This window comes from Poecilia mexicana, unplaced genomic scaffold (genome assembly GCF_051168715.1).
Source record: "Poecilia mexicana isolate PSO_F unplaced genomic scaffold, ASM5116871v1 scaffold_17, whole genome shotgun sequence".
NCBI lineage: Eukaryota > Metazoa > Chordata > Actinopteri > Cyprinodontiformes > Poeciliidae > Poecilia > Poecilia mexicana.
Window position 1 is genome coordinate 20,039,329 of NW_028263386.1, and position 20,998 is coordinate 20,060,326.

Below are 20,998 nucleotides of genomic sequence, written 5' to 3' on the forward strand. Positions count from 1 at the left end.
AGATTTGTAAAACAGTGAAGCCTCTTTGGCACCATTTACGGGTTGCTATGGTAACTAAATCAAGAAAAAATTGTTTCAATGCATTTTTTCTCCTTCTAAATAATATTTTCTCTTGTGTCACAGACGTTTCTGTTCTATTTTGAGAGCCACTCAGTCCATGTCCAAAACATTTTATATGAATGTGAATATAAGAGAGAATACTCAGTTTAACTGTTTATTATGACTCTCCCCACTTTGTTTACAGTCGTGCAAAAAAATTTAATGTCCTGCTCCGTTACATTTCATGACAGCATAAGATAAGGATTATTGAGCATATTTTGGTTTGTTGTTTGTTGTGTCAAACCTTCTGAAAACGTTCTGGAAACACCCCTGGAACTAAACCTTATTTGCATCTGAAAGGTTTGAGATTTGTGTGATGGAAAGTTTAATCCCAAAATTAAAACATAGTGAAATGTAAAAATATAGAGAAACCAAAGCAAAACCAGGCCTTTTCGAATTTACAATTCAAAGTTTTTGGAGATCTCCAGCTCTTTAACACCCTTAAATGAAAATTCTGCCAAACTATTTTTTGTGGGAAAAGCTTCAACAGATAAAGGTTGACCCCCACTATGGTAGCCTACCATTTTTCTGAGCTCCCTAAAACATATTAAAGAATGATTTAGTGAAATACAAACTCATGTATATATTGGAATTAACTGATTTTTCAATCAGGTTCCAGTATAATTTTGTAAATAAAGACCTCTTTTCATAGTTTTTATCATGTGAATGCTTCCTGAATTTTTCCAGATTGTTGTGTCAGGGCTAGATGAGCGAAATATTGAATATTGAGCAGAAATTTCAAGAAGAAAGAGGGAAACAAGAAAAAGAAGTGTGTTTCTCAAACAAACTTGTTTGCATAATTTTACAATTAAATAAATACTTTATGCTCTTTGTATTTAAAAGAAATATTGATTTACATCTAATTCCACTTGATGGCAGCATGGAGTAACTGTGCCTTTATGATCCATGCAAAGATTTACAGCCCTTTCATGAGCAGACCACTTTATAGACATAAGAAAGAAGGTCAGATTTGTAACACATGTTTAGTGTGTCTTTAGTCTACTGCAATATACTTATTTTAGGTTATTTTCCACATCTTAAGTTCAAAGATTTCTATGTGCTCATGGTACCGTTTACAGGTCAGGCTCAATCTACACTTTTCATACAATGAGCAGGGAAAAAAATGCAATCTAACAAAAATAATAGAAATTACTCAAAGTCTTTCTAAAAACATATGTTTTTTTTTTCTTTTACTGGTAAACTGGTAAAAGGTATAGATAAATCCTTATTCCTTTCAAATCACTGTGTTGTATCAAGATATGTGGAGAAAGAGGCAGAAAGGGGTGGCAGCTGGTCAGACGCTACACACCCTAATCAGACCAAAAGCTCCATGGTTACTCTTCTGCTGGCTACAAAATTTAATTAATTCCACATCGGACTGAATTTTTCCTGCTGAAGTAGAGCATCGCTCATCAGGGGATTCGGTCTTTTTTTTTAAATTTATCATTAAAACCCACTGATTAAACCCTTTATAACAGACATTGTCTGTCATGAGGATTTTTTTTTTTTACATCTGTGTGCCAAGTGTGCACAAATATTACATGAAAAAAAGAACAGCGAGAAATCAAAATACTTATTTTACTTGTGTTTTTTGTTTTTGTATATACATATCAGATCTGTTTTCTTATCTTATTTTTATTACATTTTTTTTATCTTACTGTAGATTACATACAAATACCGAATTGAGTCTTGAAAAGTAGTTTGAATTCTTTTTTTTTTATTAGAGCAGTTTTTAAATCTGTAAAATGCTGCCTATGAACTGGAAGGAATATGGTTGACTTTCCATAAATTGAACGGGTAGCTTTTAGTTTTAATTTATTCATTTTAAAACTTTCATTCTGTTAATTAGCCAGCAGGGGGAGACTTCTTCAGTTTTTAAAATATTTGACTCAGTATAGTCAAAGAGGTCACAAACTTATATGCATATTGCTTCACACTTCCTCTGTGTGGCAATAAATATCCATGTTATATATATAAAAAACCATTTTCTTAGGCTTTTTTCTAGCTTGATGTTCAGTTTGCAAATCAATGTCATATTTTGGGGCCACCCAGCCAGAGTCCTGATTTGCATCTGATCATCAAAGAAATTGTAGATTATAGGGTGATGGTGAGGATGCCTTCCAGCCTCGACTACTTTAAGCTCTCAAGCTCCAAAACTAAATATACCAACAAAAACATGCAAAAATCGGATCAACAATGATAAGAAGGGTATGATTACTGTAATGCAATCCTCTCCTGTGGATTATTGAGAAAGTTGATGTCATTTCTAAATTACTCCAAATAAAAACAATGACTTTTTTTTTTAATAGACATATTTAATACCCCTTTACATTGTTTTATTATTGTGGTGGAAAATGCTTATGTTTGTCTGTGCGAGATAAGTGCCAACAGTCAATAGACAGTATGTTGTCATTCTGACCTTTTAACGCGTTAGATAACGCTGAGTAGTTTGTGATTGAATCAAAGAACACAGCGTATGCTTAGAGGAGCAAACAAAGAGGAAGAGAAAGCTGCTAAAGAAACTGCTTTGGTTTGAGCTGTCAGAGCAGACAGGATAGATTTTAAATCACACAGGCTGTGAGTTTCACATTGATGTGTATAGGGGATTTTGTGATTTGTGGGAGTGTTTAGGCGACTGTGTGACGCTTCAATTGTTCAGAGCGGTGCTCAGAGTGCCTGGGTGCAATGAAAAATAAACACATGCTTCAAAATGCCAAGGGTATTAATAGCTTTTATTTTTTTAAGCATATATTAAAACCCTACATATTTAAACATAATGTGGGGCTGAAGACACGTTCAGTCAGGGTGCAGTTTTGGACTCCAAGCTCTGTTTTTAGATCTACTGTATGGAAACCAGGGAGCTTGCCTTCATTTCAATAGCTCCAAGGACAGGCTTCCATATAAAGAATGTAGGGTAATTAACATCATCAGCCTGCAGGATGTGGATTGGAAAAGAAAGAAGAGGAGAAAAGAACAAGCGGGACAGTCAACTTTTTACATTTCTGAAAACAACAGCACGGAAAAGTACAACTCCCCGTTTCTGTTTTCTTACTGTAAATTTAATACGGTGGACATCGGGGAGCCTGAGACGTCATTTGATACCCCTGCCAAAACTGGGTGTGGGTTATTGGGAATTCGGGGTTTTTTTTATGTCCATCTTGAAGTCATCAGGGTTGGAGAACAGTCGGGCCTTTTATTCTGTACATTCTGCCGCTTTTTGTCTATTTTTCTTTGCTGTTGCCGTTTCCTTCACCCAGGGGTGTGTGTATGTATGTGTGTGTGTGCGTGCGTGCGTGCGTGCGCGTGCGTGCATGCATGCGTGCGTGCGTGTGTGTGTGTGGCCTCCAAGAGAAACACCGGCATGACCTTCCTGCCTGCATTCCGACATGCAGACATACAAAATACCACCAGGAGACCCCAAACAGCAGTAAGGTTAAAGCAATACAACACACAATGCTGGACTGCATGGCTTGAAACAATGGGTTACATTTGCTTCCCATTAAAGATGCACTTTTGTGCCTTTCTGTAGAGGAAAGCCACAGTGGTCAGGCACACCTGCAGAGAACCAGAGAGAGAAAGAAAAAAAAAAAGAAATGGTGGAAGAGATACAGATAGCAGCAGCGCAAAAAGAGAGAGGGTAGGAGAGAGAGAGAGACAGAGAGAGAGAGGAGGAGGAGCACAGAGGAAAGAGAAACAGGCTGACTGCTCCACTCATCCATTAGTGACTTTGTGGACAACAACTAAAGAGAGGGAAGAAGGAGGATTACAGACTTTTAAGAATAACAAAGAGGATAGCAGCCAACTTAAAGACAAAGTTATAAGGAAGAAGAAGAAAAAAAAGAAAGTTAATACACTTGAAGGAATCTTCCCAGCAGGCTTGAGAGACTTAACTTTGTCTGCAAGTGAATGAACTTAAACCGGCGTGACTGAGAGAGCCGGGAACACGGATCTGTTTCTACCCAAAGCGAAGGAGCTGGAAGGCACCATGGCCGACAACGTGAACGAGGAGTCAGACTATGTCCCTGGGAAAGATGAGCTGGACTGGGGCTACGAGGAAGGTAGGCTGGTCTCTGCGTTCACACAAGGGGATGCTGAGAGTCAGAGTCTAGAGGGGAGGCGGCGGAGGGGCGTCAAGGTGGAGCCTAAATCATGTTCCAGAAGACTGAAAAGTTTCCATTTACTTTTATCTTGCCGATTTTTAGGTGAAGATGTTGCCTTCATGTATGCTTGGAATAAATTCAAATTGAAGTTTGCACTGCCTCCGCATCATTGCTTGTTGTAAAATAGCTAGGCCCCTCAGCTACATTGTCTCTGAGGTCAGTCACTACGTTTAGCTGAAGAAGATGAGAAATTTGAGACTTTTTTTCAACTGTTCTTACAGAGCTGGGAGTGTCTTAGCAAAAATTATTCACATCTCTTTGAACTTCTCCACATTCTATGATGCTACAACCACAAACTATAACATAGTCGTGCACAAATCATTGTATAATTGACAATAAAATCTGAAAAGTGTGGAATGCATTTGTATTCAACTCTCTCTAATCCGATACCCCTAAATACAACCGGGACAACTATACATATTGCATGAGATGTTGAAAAGTATTATTCACATGCACTCCGTACAATTTGTTTGAACTTGAGGTATTCTGCAAAAAACCATTTGCAAAAATGTAACTCTGGATATGCAAAGTCAGAAGAGACATTTCCCAAACAACTTGCAAGAAGTATCAGCTCACAGGGGCTGACTACAAAAGCACATGACACTTTAAATGTTGCTTAAATTATTTTTGTTTTTGAAAGCCATCACTTTCCTTCCACCTCATAAATTTGTGCTACTTTGTGTTAGTCAAAAAAAAAAAAAAAATCTCAACATTCCAATAATCTGCACTGAGGTTTGCAGTTGTAACATAATGGCAAGTGAAAAAGTTCAAGGTGTATGCATGGTTTTGCAAGCTACTGTAGCTCTGATCGAACCTTTCTGTATCGTTAAAGGAAATGTGGACATTTTTACATAATTGCTACCAACTTTGTAAAAAGATGGTGTAAAAATGACTGTTTACTAAAACAGTCATTTTAGTAAAGTTTGCTAAAAAGCAAACCGTCACTCAACTATTCTTGTCTTGTTTCACTTTGTCTTCCTTCTTTTGTTGCTTTTACTGAGCATCCAAGGATGAGCTATGATGCAATTCTGTGACTGTTCCTGTAAGTATGACCAGTGATGCGAATCACTTTCAATGCATGGATTAGATGTTACTGTTTGTCAAGGAAATACCACAAGAATCCTGTATGAACCCATTAAACTTCATGCTTTCACATTCTGGGTTAATTGGTAATAAAGAACTGGGTAACACTTTATTTGAAGGGGGTTGAATAAGACTGTCATGACACTGTCATAAACATGACATAACACCTGTCATGAACATGAATAAGCCTTCATGAATATTTATGACTGTTGTCATAAAGTGTCATTCGGTAAATTACGACACTTTTAATACAAAGTTGACATTATTCAAAATGTCTTTGTTATGACAACTTGACATTAACCAAGAAATCATTACTGATATAAATTTGTTATAAAAGTATTACTGATTGCACTTTAAAAATTAGGTAACTTTATGTTATTAAAGGTAAAGTTTAAACAGTAATGATTTCCTGGTTAATGTCAAGTTGTCATAAAGTCTTTTTGAATAATGTCAACTTTGTATTAAAAGTGTCATAATTTACCGAATGACGCTTTATGACAACAGTCATAAATATTCATGAAGGCTTATTCATGTTCATGACAGGTGTTATGTCATGTTTATGAAAGTGTCATGACAGTCTTATTCACCCCCCTTCAAATAAAGTGTTACCAAGAACTGCAGCGAGACACTTTTTAAAGAACAATTGCATGACTGTTTGAAAACCGAAATCAGCTGAATTTCTTTTCTGCAGCGACACAAACACATTTGTTTTCATCCCTGGTAAAATCTTCTTGCCCTCTCAGCCTCTATGAAAACTGTTAGACCCTGATTTCATGCTAACTGGTTATTTGGGAGTGAAAATCTACCATCACCACATAAACTATCCAGGGACTTAAATTGGAATTGTGTGCTTTTTTTTGACCAACCAACAATACTGATGGATTTGGTGTGAAACAGAGCATGAATCTGTGGAAAAATCCTAATGGCTGTTGTTAGGTATGGCGGAGGATGAGTGATGGTGTGGGCCTGTTTCTCTTCTGAAGATCTTGGAAACCTCATTTGAGTGCACGGCGTGAGGGAACCTCTTAAAATGAATTGTCTGTCAGCATGAAACTAATCTGAAATATGTGGTGAAAACATAGAGACAAAAGTAATTCAGCTAAAATCTCTTATTTTCTCATGTGGCAATTTTTCAGCTTTGAGTGAATTTAGTCAAACAGAGGTTTGGATTTTCAAAAAATGTTCATATTATAATTGTGTTGCTATACAATAAAAATTGATTTATTTTAAGGGCACGTCTTTACCAGGGGTGCCAACAAATTTGTTTGCGTCTGTAAGTTCACACGAGCTTGTTGTCAGGTAAAATCTACACAGATTCAGTTCATCCATAAGTGAAGACGTACAATGGTAAAATAGTGTATTTATTTTTTTCCACTCCATCTTCTACGTAGAGAGCTTTACTGCGTAAACACAAACCCGAAACAATAACTGTCCATGCTGGCTGAAGTTTAGGCATGGACTGAATACTGATGCAGCTTTTTCTCTTGGCACATGTCAGGATGTTCTGGTTGTTAGTGATTTTTTTTATGTTTTATAAAATCCAGTGGGAACGAGCTTCTGGCAAGTTTGTAACCACAGCTTGACATAAGCACATAAGTAAAAGAAGGAGCTCTGGTTGAACTTAAAACGACAAAATGAGAGGAAAGAAAGTCAAATTGTCTCTACTGGGCCTTGCAGAGTTGAGTGCCGGGTGAATTTAGTCTTTTCAGTGCTGCAGGGCAACCCGGTGTGTGCTCAGAAAACTGTTGTCATGGCTTTAGTTGCTGAGGAAGGAGGGAATGTGGCAGCCTCCCCTCTTTTCTCCATGGATGAGGAGAAAGGCATCAGTCCCTGCTGCAGAAAAGCATGTGCTTCTCTCTAAACTCTCTAAACTCTCTAAACTCTCACTCGGCTTGTTTTTTTGGAGGGACTAAAGTGTTTTTAAAGTGATTGTTTCCTCTTCCTTAAAAACACTCACTGCAACGCGTTCTGCTCTCACTGTGTGATGATGTCGCCCTCAAAACCGAAGTGAAACCAGACTGCAAGTGTCACTGATAGTATCATGGCGTCTTCCACATTCAGTCAGAGTAGATATAATGAATTTGCATCTGTCTGAAATAGATTCCATCTGATGCTGTACGGACAAATATATTACAAAATCTCAGCCTGTACACTCTCTATGCATGCTTGCATGGTTTTTGTTTTATGATTACTTGTATTAGGCAAGGACAATATGACCCTGTTTCTGTAACCATGACCTGTTTCATTTTCAAGATCTCAACACCCTCATAGTCACAGCAGTGACAGCAGAGGCTGCAGTGAGAAGTCTTGTTTCAGTGAAAGCTCACAGGAGGCAGCAGATGCACCACAAAATTAACTGAAAAACATTTGACTTTCATTAAAGGAGAGACTTATTTATGTGCTCATGTGAGACTCCCTTTTTTTTATCAGCGCTCTTCATGGATCACAGTACTCTTGAATAAGACAAAGTTGATTTAAATCAATCTGAAGGATTCTATTGGTGAATTCATTAAAGGATCATGAAACCTGTTTTTTGTTTTTTTTGTTTTTTACGGAACATTATCATTATTATTTTTTCCACAAAGTATTTGAATAGGTTTAGTACCACTCCTTTAACATCTAGTAACCTAGTGGCATCATTAAATCACAAAAATGTGGTGGTAAACCATCCTTTGGTTTCAGATGGAAGACTAAATAAAGACAATGCAGCTGGACCATTGTTACGATGACTTGAGTTTTACACATATAATGACGCAGCGTGTCTTACCTACGTATTCAGAGTACTTTTTGTTTCAAAACCAAACACGAAAAACAGAGTAGAGAGAACCACCGCTGTTCATCATTTCCATCAGAATACTCCATCACAGGTTTCAGTTTTACTACTCTGAGAAACCAATTTCAAACTTGACGAGAAAGGACGTCAGAAAAATGACAATAAAACGAGTAGGCAGGTAGTGCCATTTTGAATCACCACTACTGCCACATCCTCTGTCAAAACAGTGGGTTTTCACGTCTATGAATAAAATACATCAGAAATACATAAAGTATTTCCAGGATGTAACCTTTTAGAGCTTGATGAATCGGTGCGAGAGTGCATCCCCAGCTCACTCCCACCCTCCAGGGAAAACACACAACGCACAGACGCAACAACGCCAAACTCTGACATTCAGCCTTGTTTTATTTTGTTGTTTTTTTTTTACGTATTGCCTCCAAACGAAATCCAGCGGAACCAACTGTCTTCAGCAGCCACGTGATTAGTAATTGGATCCCATCTCAGTGTAATTTAACTTCAGTATAAATCCAGGTGTTCTGTGAAGGTCTCAAATGACAAACTGAAGATCAAGAAACACAATGATCCTGGAAGAAATCCTTTACAAACAACCAGAGCTACAGCAGGATGAATCAGAGTAACACAGGTGCTAGCATGGCCTATTTAAAATCTGGAACAAAATACAATTGAGAATTTGTGGCAAAGCAGTCAGTCTGACTGAACCTGAGCGATTTTCTGTCTCTAAATGAGGAAAACTAATAAAGACCTCAATCAATCAATCAATCAATTTTATTCATAAAGCACCCATCATACTAACAGCAGCTCAAAGTGCTGTACAAATCAATAAAAACAAACAATTACCCGCCCCAACTCCACATGGGAAAACACACAGTTGCATGTAAAATGCACATACTCAACAGAACTGAATTCAGGAAATACAGTTAAAAAGACGGGTCTCTTAAATACAGCAACATTTGCTGCGGCCCTCGGGTTTTCTGGCTGACCGTTTCACAAACGGGGGCCGTAATACTGGAAATAAGACAGAACCATAAGTGTATGTTCTGACTCTTGGACCCATTAATAGTCCGGAGCCAGAGGACCTCAGGGCCCGCAGAGGTTCATAAGGTATCAGCAGCTCTGCAAGGTAAGATTGTGCAAGACCATAAAGACATTTAAAAACAAGTAAGAGAATCATAAGATCAATCCAGAGACGTGCTGGGAGCCAATGCAACGATTTTAAAACAGGTGTAATGTGAGCCTGCCTCCTGGTCTTGGTTAGCACTCGAGCAGCAGAGTTTTGTAACAGCAGAAGGCTGTGCACGGTTTTATTTTATTTATTTTTTTAGGGAGACCAGAAAGCAGGGCATTACAATAGTCTACACAGCTGGAAATAAAAGCATCAGAGTCTCAGTATTAGCGACGGAGAGAATAGGGTGAACTCTGGCTATGCTTTTTAAATGGTAAAATGTTTCAAGCTGACGATTCAGACGTGGATAGAAACATAAATGTTTGCTGTGGATTTTCACTCGTAGGTGTAGAATGGGGACTCCATTTCCCAGCGGCCAACGGCGAGTACCAGTCTCCGATTAATCTCAACTCAAGGGAAGCTCAGTATGACCCCTCCCTCCTGGATGCTGGCTTATCGCCAAACTACGTGGTGTGTCGAGAGTGTGAAGTCATCAACGACGGGCACACTGTCCGCATCCTTCTCAAGTCCAAGTCAGGTCAGTCCTAGGAAGACACCCTGAGAGAAAGCAAGAAGCATGTATCAGGTATCGGCGTCAGTCGCTGCGGTTTATCGGTGTTGCTTTTTACAAGAGAAAACAAAATCACCTCTGTCCAACCCCACATGACCCATTTTCTCCCCTGCTGCTGAGCCGCTCTCTACATGTTGAATTATGCTTTTTGCTTCCTGTTTACACTTGCTTAGACCTCATTGTGGTTTCCTTTGCTTTTGTCAGTGGTTACCGGGGGTCCATTGCCTAGTGATCATGAGTACGAGCTTCACGAGGTTCGATTCCACTGGGGCAAAGAGAACCAGAGAGGATCAGAGCACACGGTCAACTTCAAGGCTTTCCCCATGGAGGTACGCAGGACAAGCAACGCACCCTGCTCCAAGGGAAAACACCGCTATCCTGTGTTTATACCTCCGGATCAGACATTGGTCCTCATGTGCATAACATTGGAGCTGCTTGAGCTCAAACAAGTAACTCTTCTAATACAATGCGACTATTTAGAATACAGTAAGGGAGGGAATCGTTACATTACCTTACAACTAATTTAGGAGTGGTGCATTTGGAGTAGTGCAACAAAAAGTACAAACTAAACACTTGCTCCAGATCTCCTTCTTCATATTGCAGATCCTTTTGCGACTCATAAAGCTCACAGGCATTGTCTGATTCTTTTAATGTAAGGTATCAGCCAGCAGCCTCTGTGGATTGATTAAGCCTTCAATCCAACCTTGGCAGGTGTGTTTTGAAGATCAGAGAGGTGGCTTGCAACCTGAATGACTGAGCAAGATCAATAAAAACATAAAAAAATGACTTCACTCACCTAAAGTTAGAGTGGGTGAGTGGAACGTCGTTCTACTAGTCTTGATGTGTTTGTTACACACATCTGAGAGGTTCATGTCTTAGTCAACTATAAGACAACGTGGTGTGCAACTATTTTGATTGCATTTAACCCGCATGAGCACTGGAATCCAGATCTCCACCAAATTTAGGAAAAAACAATATTATTTGTGTTAATCAGGTAAAAACTACAAAGTTATAAATCCTGCCTCTGTTTTCTACATGTTCTGAAAGTACACACAGTTCTCTGAGTGAACGACAAAGTGATTCTTAAGTGTGTAAGATGTAAAATTTGCTTTTATTGCCTCACGATATGCATCTACTGTATGACTTTCCCAAACTGAAGATGTTAAAAGAAATCCAGGAAGATTACTCTGTTCCATCAAAGCAAGTTTTATACCACAGGTTAAGATATTTACGCCCCAAAAGCTCAATTTGAAATGAAATCTAAAATATCCATTTAAGCAGAATCACTTTAGGCCTGGTGGGGTTTAGTTTAAGTTAATACTTTGTTCCACTAGAGGTCGCTGTATCGAACTTCTGTGACGCTTCCTGCCTGTTTAGAGAATATTTTATTTCTCTTGATATTTGATTTGGGTGTTGTGAGTTATGCAATTGAAAATAAGGCTTTGGCTTTTAAAAGTTGCATTTAATATGTTGTAAAAATCAAAAAACAAAACAAACATGGATAATCGTTTAGCTGTTGTCAGGCAGCCAGTCCTCTCCAGAGAGTGAGTATTGTTGCCCTCATGTTGTCCATTAGCTTATCTTACATGAGGAAGATGCTGGATGGAAAATGAACCAGCTGACCTTGGAGCAGAATCAGGTTCCACTGAAAGCAGCAGGCAACGTTGAAACCAGATGTTCAGACACACCGCATTAAAAACAAAACAAAAAACCCATTCCTTTTCCCTTTGTAAAAATCAGACTGAAATTTAAATTTGTTTTAGCTCAGTTAGGAATAATACCAAAGATAGGTTTTTAGATAATTTTTAATAACTTAATTCAAATTTAGCTCAAAGACATTTTACTCATTTTGATGGAATTACTGGCTAATTATTTAGGTATTGTTCAAAAAAACCTTCCACGACAGTTTGCTGCAGCTTTGGCCCATTCCTCCTGAAGGAAGTGGTTTGACTGATTCAGGTTTGTAGGTCGCCTTGCTCACAGGCACCTTTAAGTCTCTGCCAAATAACTTCTAATGGGATTGAGATCATCTTTGTTGTCAGGATGAATTTTGATGGCATGTTTAGAGTCATTGCACCTCTTGTGCCCAACAAGCTCAACTTCCCGGCTGACGTCTTAAAATGTTGCTCGAATGATGGCATCTATTTTATGAAATGTGTAGATGTTACTAAATTGTAATATGGCTGGACATTACCCTGATTTTTATACTTGCATACCATTATTTGAGCAGATAAACCCAAATGATGAACCAGATCTGTGGAGATCTACAAGTTTAAGCTTAAAAAAATCTACAACATCATCGTCTGGGTGTTCACAAAATGTCTCAGTGCTTCTAAGGTTCTCAATTTGACGTAAGTCATTTTGGTAATTCTGAGTCACCTTCTTTTTATAGAGTGTATTCAAGTACTTTGCTTCAGCTGTAAATGTAGCACACAATGGGAGTCCAAAAAAAGCAATTTTTCCAACAATTTTGGTGAAATTTGATTTTTTTTTTTTTTTTTTTTGCAGAGAAATCAGGATACGTCCAGTTCATTAGACTTTTTACTTGGAAAATTTAACAGTTTCCAGCCAGTCTTTGATTTACGTAAACCAGACGAGGAGTTCATCTGATGTTTCCTGCACACTCGTCGCGTTAACGACTTGAAACGCCCTTCCGGTTGCAGTTTATGTTTTAGTGTCTTTTTTTTTTTTTGTCCTCAGCTCCATCTGATTCACTGGAACAACACTCTGTTTAACTCTCTAGAAGATGCTTTGGGGAAGAAGAATGGTGTCCTCATCATAGCACTTTTTGTCCAGGTAAGTATCAAGCCATACACACCTGGAACTCAGATCATATCAGAGAGTTTTGTTTTTTTTCTGAAAAGTTTCGAGGTCATAGTGAATATTTTATTCAGGAAATGTAAATTAGTGCTTGTATTTAAGCATCATTCTTGTTTCGTCCGGTACTATAGTTAATAAATTGCAACATATTATTAATTAGCACATTGATAATCTCAGATTATGCATAAATAAGGCACCGGCATTACAGCCACTACAAGTGAGGTGAATAAGACTCATCATTGCTTAAACACATCTCCTGCTGATTCATGCTAGTTGACTAAGATCTCCTACGAAATGGAAGCTCGGCTCTGTGCTGAGTGACGTTACCCGAGGAAAACACCTCATTCTTCTTTTGAAACCCGTCGTTCCTGACCTCCCGAGGTCTCAGTCTCACACATCCTGTTTTCTACAATGTCTGTTCTTTCATCTTCCGCTTTTTCTTCCTGCATGATAACAGAACGTGGACTTTATCTCTGCTGAAAAAATGCGGCTGACATTGTGAAAACAGCCGCCGGCAGCAGTGATAAGTCTGTGCTGAAACCCAAAAATGCATGTGTTTCTATCAGATCGGCAAAGAGCACCTAGGACTAAAGGCCATCACCGAAGTCCTACAAGACCTGCAGTACAAGGTGAAGCCTGTGTGTGATGGCGACACAGCAAAGATTTGATTCAGAATCGCGGCCGTGAGGGTTGATGTGTCATGAGCGTAACTGCTTATTTTTGCCACTGTGTTTTCTTTAGGGGAAGAACAAGATAATCCCATGTTTTAACCCCAACACACTCCTACCCGGTAAGACGGAAACGATTCGATCTCAAAACTTCATGTTCAGGTTAACACCTTAAATATTTGAGCAGCACATGCGAGTCAGCAGCCGAACAGAAAAGCACATGGAAAATAACAACAATTCTTCTGGATGCCACCTGTGTAAATTAGAGAGAGTTTACAAATGCTTGTTGGAGTAAAACAGAAAAATCCCTTTTAGATTATTTTAGAATAAAGCTGTTGATTCCCTCTGATCTGTACAAGATAAAAATCACACAGGGTCAAATAAATGCATCTAAAGTCAATGTGGACCTTGACTGCATGCCTTTTGTAGCTGTCGGTAAGCTTTTGGCATAATCAGATTTGGTGCAGTTCATTTAAACCGGTTGCTTTCCTGACATATTTTATCGCTCTGAAATTTTCAATTGGATTAAGGTGCTGGCCGTTTTGAAAGAATGAGATCAGCAAGTGCTGGAACATACTGGAACACCCAGTTGTTCAATTATCTGAATAAAACTGTGACCATGAGAGTGAAGGAAAGTGGCTAGAATGGTTTGGAACAACTTTTACCATGAAGTGGAAGCTGCTAAGAAACACCAGTTTCCACAGCGACATTTGGCTCAACATCACGACGGACTAGGGGGATGTCAAGAAAGAAGCACTACCTCAAAAGCTGACGCCTTTTAAATGAAGAATGTGCATTTTCAGTTTCTGCTCACTTGGGGGGAAAAAAAAGATTTTGCTATGTTTGGCTGCAAGGACAAGAACAATATTCGGAGGAGTCAAGTTGGACAAATTTAGGGTGTGCATGTCGCTTTGCATCCTTTTGTTGTGCTAGCTGCTTCTAGCAATGCCAGCCACATTTCTCTTCATTTTATGAACTGCAAAAATTGACAAAATGTCAAGTAGGAAGTTGTTTTTTACAAGCTACATAAAATCCCTCATGCACACAGTTGTATCAAATCTAATATTAGCATATGCAAAACACGCAAGATGTGGCAAATATGTCAATAGGGAGAATAACTACCAGAGTTTTGTGCTCAAAGTTTCAAGGAAACTGGACAGCAACATAACATCTGCAGACGAAACATGACTATTGTTGCTCAAATGTAGCAGGTGGAAAGTCAGCGCTAACATGGGGGAGGAAGGGTGAAACATCTGACTGGTATTTTGAGAAGGAAAGAGGGTTTCAGAATGTCTGACGCATTCATTATTTTTGCCACATCGGAGTACGGTATGTTCTCTTTGTAAGTCGTAGTTTCATCAAATCGAATGTTCCAGTCGTTCCTCTCCTCCCTTATTATTATCACCACTAAAGCCAGTGGAATCATTCCTGAGACTTTTACTTGTTTTGTAGTTTGTGCCTCTCTTTTGAGCCCCTGATAAATACAGAACAATGCCTCATTCCCATTTGAGTTAAAGGGAAACTATTAAGTTCTTGCAAAAGCCAGCATTTTGACCCGGTATAGTTGAGGATTAAATGTTCTCCTTGTGATCATTAGACCCGCTACTGAGAGACTACTGGGTGTACGAAGGATCTCTGACCACGCCGCCTTGTAGTGAAAAAGTGACCTGGATACTTTTCCGCTATCCCCTCACCATCTCACAGCTACAGGTACGGAGTCAGACATTTAGATTCTCCCACAAGCAAAAATGTTTTCTTTATTTTTTTTAAAGGTTTTCTTTATCTTTTAGTGGCTCTCTCTCAGTCTGAAACCTCCGTCACATTGAAGAAAGCATAAACTGTTTACACTGAAAATAAAGGCTGCAGCAATAAAAATCAGAGGTGTGACTAATCATCTAGCTAATGACTGATTCACCCAGTTTACCATATTTATTTATTTATTTTCTTCAGTATTTATCTAAATATACACTGCACCATCCGTCTCTGATTAATATTATTAATCTACAGGAGCATGAACTGGAGTTTTCTGGCTCCATGCAGGAAGCCTTTCCACCCACTACCAATCCATAAGTCTGTCATGTTGCCTTTGATTGATTTAAACTTTAATTCAACCTTTGCCCGACTCGTGGCTCTCCTCCAAAGGTTTTTTTTTTTTTTTTTTGTAATAGATAAAGGTGCTAGCCCTCTGACATTTATTTATGTCTTTCATCTTGACTACACTTTTGGCTTGCTGACCCTTTGAAATGCGCGCACAAAGAGGTCTTTCTGCCTCGGGCCGTGTGTACGGTGCGGGTGCACAGGGCGAAAAGAAAGCAGGTGAGATCTAAAGACGATAAATCAGTTTGTTTTGACTTAATCAAAATTCGCGTGCGTCCGTACCTTTAAGACATGAACAGAATTGTGTATTTCATTTCACACTGAGTTTTAGAACGAAGATCCGGATCAAAGTAATGAAAATGATTTGCCAACAACAAAACAGAAGGATTTAGACGATGAGCATGTCAGACGAAGCACTTAAAAGGAGCTGGTTTTCTCCTGCGGTTCAGCATAATGGAACAATTAGAAACGGGTCAGATGAGCTATTAGTGCCTCCTGATTGCAGCAAATCCGGACATGGGCGGATAAATGCGATTGACTCGCTCTGATGAATTGATAATTTCCCAGGAAACTTCCATTGTTATTAAGCAGATCTGGACACCAGTGGGTAACGCCACAGTGGCCAGTTGTGTTGTTGTTGTTGTTCAGTAATGAAACATATTTATGTCCCTTTTATGTGGGCTCATCGGGTTCTAAAATTTTGAAAAGCAAAAACTGGTGTGTGTCCCTTCATTTGCAAATAATAAATAATTTGTCTTTTTGCTCAATGTGACGTTAACAGTGACTTTAGATATATATGTTTTCTTCCGATGCTTGCCGAGTCCAGTGGGCATTTCTTGTTTTCTAAGCAAACTACATCATCCACTTTGTAGTTCATCATCAAGGTTTTCTATTAGAATCCTTAAGATTAGAATGAAGAAAACTCAAATAAAAAAAAAAATTTAGTTTACAAAACTGCATTGCATTGCATCTCAACTGTTAATTTTCTGTTTGTCTTATTAGCGATCCTTTTATTGCTTCTTGTTCCACATTTCCAACATTTTTCTCAGATTTCATCTCTGATCTAAACCAACAGACTACCGGTTCAGCAGCTGTCAGAATAATATGGACAAAAATACTGCAAATAATGTTAGGTGTGCAAAACAAAATGCACTGAACATACAGACTCCTCCAGTGGCGTGAAGCTTTCTTGTCGTGCTTTAACTGGATGAACCAAATAAAGCATAAGGAAACCCCCCAGCAAGTCCTGCTTTCCTAATAAACGCACTTCAAACATCCTGCTGTTATCAATTGCTACAAGACAGAGAGTGTGTGTGCAGAGTGAGTGTGCACACATACATGCCAGACACCCGTTGCCATGCCCACAGCCTTTGTACTTTTAGAGGGCGCCGTAAAAGTTTGGGCAGCCAACCAACGGCGCAGCAGTTCGAGAACTGCTGTTTGTTTTAGCGACGTGGGTGATTCTCTCTGTTATGTGGTTGAAGAAGAGATGCAATCTGCAACTGCAGCAATTTCACATGAAAAGGAAGTTAGAAATGTTCAGTTTTTTTCTGTTTGTGGCTTTGATTTTTATTTTATTTTTTTAAACATTCTTGGGAAAAGAATGCCAAAACCGTAAACTTTCCCCACTCAACAGATCAGAGATTAGACATGCATCGCCTACACATCTTCTACTCGAATTTTCTCAAACATTAATATTTTGGAGAAACAAAAGAGAAAAGTGTCTGAATAATCCGACAACATCATACCGTCAGATGTAGCAGTGAACCTTGTAGCGAAATGTCCCTCAGTAAGGGACCGAGGGACATGAGGTTGTGGCCTTTTTTCTTTTTTGTTTGTTTGTTTTTTGTTTTCACTTTTCTGTTTGCAGATCGAGGAGTTTCGGAGGTTACGGTCGCACATCAAGGGGGCGGAGCTACTTGAAGGAAACGACGGGATGTTGGGGGACAACTTCCGCCCCACCCAGCCGCTCAGCGACAGGATTATCCGCGCCGCCTTCCAGTGACTTTCGCTTTGCTGTGCCATCTCGGTGAAACTCTGGGACCTACACGTACAAAAATAGAAGGTAACACTTTTAGCAGTGAGTTCAGCTGTCCCCGATTGCACAGGCGTCCATCACGTAAATGCAAACTTTTATCCTTGACAAGCTGGTTCTGTCTCAAACAAGTAAATGTGAAATGCAGCATTTTTTTTTAGGAAAGAAACCCCAACCCAGAATGTGTCCCACTTGTCCCAAAACACCCATCCTCGGAGTTATAAGTAGTGTTCAGCACGTTTCCTCTCAGGAGACTCGTTTTTTTAATGGAAGAAGGTGCATTGTCCCACAGGCAGCAGATCAAGCCCAGGAAGAACTAACCCAGTTCACTTGCTAATCTGGGACTAGCCTACATACATCGCAGGGGAAAGAGGAGGCTTCAGATTTAGCTCAGCAGCTCTGCTGCAGAGTGGTGGGGAGTAGAAAAAACATTTTTTAAAAATACCTAATTCCATCAGTCTAAACTTTTAACCTGGAGAGGGAAAAAAAACTCCAGTTTGTGTGGAAAAATCACAAAATTAAGACGCTACACTGCCTTGAAAATTATTTGACTCCTTTATTCTTGTCTTTTCTCAAATCTAAATGTTAAAAGTAATCCAATTTCTTTTTCGAATACTAGACAAGTTTAGCAAGTAAACACAAAAGTCACTTTTTAAACTATAATTACCAAGGAACCACAGTCTGCCTTGTCTGAAAAACAGCTGCTGTGAAGGATTTACGGCTTAAAACTCAGACTTTTTTACAAACCACAAAGGTGAACTCCCCTTTGTGCTTCGGGTAATTGTGCTGAAATCAAGCAGATTTCAGCAATCTTCAAATCACATACGCAGTAGTAGTTGCAACGAAAGCCATTGGTACATATTACATATGGCTTCTACACCACTGAGCAAGATTTTTCATCTAGATATTCGAAAATCAGCTGTTTATTCTTGAAGCCCACAAATGTTAGACTGTGACTAAAATGTCTTTTTTTGTTGTCATCTTTTCTAATAAGTCATTACTCCTGCTTATTTAATTGCTATACTCCTTAACTCATTGCATGCTTTGCAGTTCAAAAGCATTTACAAACAGTGGATTCCTAAAATATGGTTTCCCTGAATGCTTGTTTGACCTGCGCAGAGCTCTTCATGACCCAACTGGACGCAGGAGAGCAATCGTAATAAACTTGCACCACTGAGGTGGAAGTTTGTATTTAGTTTGTATTTAATTTTGGGGGAAACAGAAGGGCTGGACGTAAGCAGAAAAACAGAGACATGTGTCTGAAAGGGGGGAAGATAGAGGTGCTCTGAGATGAGGGGAGGTGGGAATGCCAGAGGGTTGAAAGAGGAGGAGGAGGCAGACGGAGCAGAATGGGTCAGAACAAAAGGGGGCTATTGTTGTAGGGGTGAAAACAGATACTGATGTGGTCCCTGCAGCACAAGCCCACCTGTGAACGAGGTGGAGGAGAACCGGCGTGGAACAACCGAGGTCAAAACGTCCTCGTTTCATCATGCAGGCGATGTATTCCTACTGCTAGCTTGCAAATGCTGAGGCTAACAATGGATACAAGCCACACACACACACACACACACACACACACACACACACACCAATAAATCTTAATATGAACTCACCACTGATGAGGAGATGTGCTGCTGTGTGAATAAGGATCCTGTCTTTAAAGTTTTCCTATCTGTCATTTTCTAATGTTATCGATGCTTTTAGCAAGATAGCTAACCCACTGTCAAAGTTCGTCCAATTGTTACGTCATAATAAAGTTGTAATTTGATATCTAGCACTTTGAGCTGCCTTGTTGCTGAACATGTGCTATGTAAATAAAATTACCTTACCTTAACTTTGTAGTAAAGAAATAGGACAATGTTTTCACCGTCTGACTTTAATTCAGGGAGTTTAGAAGCCAGAGAACGTCTCAGCTGTGAAGTAAGGGACTGGTCCACTTTACAAAATATACGGGATAATAACCAATGAAGATTATGTGGATATATTGAAGCAATTTCTCAACATGTCAGCCAGGAATTTAAAGCTCTGGTACAAATAGGGTTACCATGTCGACAGTGACCCTAAGCCCTGCACCAAATTGGCTACACAGTGGCTTGAGGACAACAAAGGCAATGTTGTGAAGTAGCCATTGAAAATGAGCAGGCAGAGCTGAAAATGAGTCTGAGGATGTCCGCAGACACGACTTGCAAGAGTAATGGACCAAAGTCCAGGTGAGAAAGGTGGAATTGGAGGGTTGTGGGTTTGATTCCAGCTTCCCCCAGTCACACGGCGTCAATTTGTTTGTCGGTGAATGAATGTGTGCAACTGAGTGCAGCTGGGTGAATGTAGCTGGAGTGTAAGGTGATTTAAGTGGCCAGTATGACTAGAAAAGTGCTTTATAATGCTGTGTATTTTACTGTAAGGTTTTTATTGAGGCTTTGTGTTTGGATTGGACTGCAAGCTGTATGTAAAGATGGAAAATGTTCAGCTTTGCCTACCTTTTGCAGCACACACAGAGGTCAAACCCTATTAACCTTTTACTAGTTTGCCCCAGTTGTGTTTTTTTTTTCCTCTCTCCACCTCGGTAAATGAGCAACAGTGCTGCTGAAAAGCTGCCTGCATGGGAATCATAAAGAAAAAAAAAGGCCATAAAGGTTTTCCATCCTTTCCGTCTTTTGGTCCCGGGAGGACTGTTAAGCACATCTGGATTTCTTTTAATGAGATTCATGTTTTTCTTTCTCTACAGGAGGAGAAGAAAACAGAGGAGTGGAAACGGGAAGAAAGAGGGGAAATTAGTGTGATAACAGATCCAAGGCAAACTAGAAGAGGACGAAAAAGCTTTTAGTATCATCGCCTTCAGTCCAGGCTTTGTGTGTGTGTCAGTACATGTGTAGGTGCAGCCATCTTTTTCTGTATGGTTTCTCACTCCTCCCCATAGTTTTGCTGTTCACTGTGTGTATTTGTTACACGTTCGGTTATTGTGTCTGCGTGCTGAGTGTGTGCTGTGTCTCAATCATGAGAGGTTTCCACAATCGTCCCAACAGGATGAAGAATCGACAGCAGACGAACCAGAAGCCAAAACACACACACTGGGACACAGTTTCACACACTCACCCGTCATGTTCTTCATATTTTAATTCGCGTATTTTAATACTCCACTTAAAATAATACTATTATCATTCTTATGAGATGAATATTAATAAACTTAAATAAAAAAAAAATAAAAATCTGTTTTAAACCGAAGCTGTGAATGATAAACTGGGAATAAATGGCTTATGAAGTTCTATGTTCCGGCTCATTTTCCTTCTTCTGGCAGTGAATTCAACACCACTTTCATCTTTTAAAAGACAAGTGAAATAAAAATCATTGCTTTCACATGAACATATGAAAACAATATGTGGTTGTTTTAAGGTACTGTACACCAAATGGAGCTGGTATGATTTATGGGAATGATGACTGTGACTGGAAAACAACAATAAACTACAACTTAGTTTAAAAAACAGAGTCTGCACATGGCCTCCCAAGAAAAG

The 20,998-nt window shown here is 39.3% G+C and overlaps 1 protein-coding gene across 1 annotated transcript; it reads left to right on the top strand.

Annotated features, from left to right (window-relative positions):
- The first annotated feature begins 3,035 nt into the window (after positions 1-3,035).
- On the top strand, positions 3,036-20,754 carry ca8 (carbonic anhydrase 8 (inactive)). Its single transcript, XM_014987035.2, has 9 exons — positions 3,036-4,157; positions 9,645-9,836; positions 10,074-10,198; positions 12,570-12,665; positions 13,256-13,318; positions 13,431-13,479; positions 14,955-15,067; positions 17,325-17,519; positions 20,215-20,754. The coding sequence occupies exons 1-8, from the start codon at positions 4,085-4,087 to the stop codon at positions 17,457-17,459; spliced, it is 846 nt and encodes a 281-aa protein (XP_014842521.1). The 5' UTR covers positions 3,036-4,084; the 3' UTR covers positions 17,460-17,519; positions 20,215-20,754.
- The last annotated feature ends 244 nt before the right edge of the window (positions 20,755-20,998 follow it).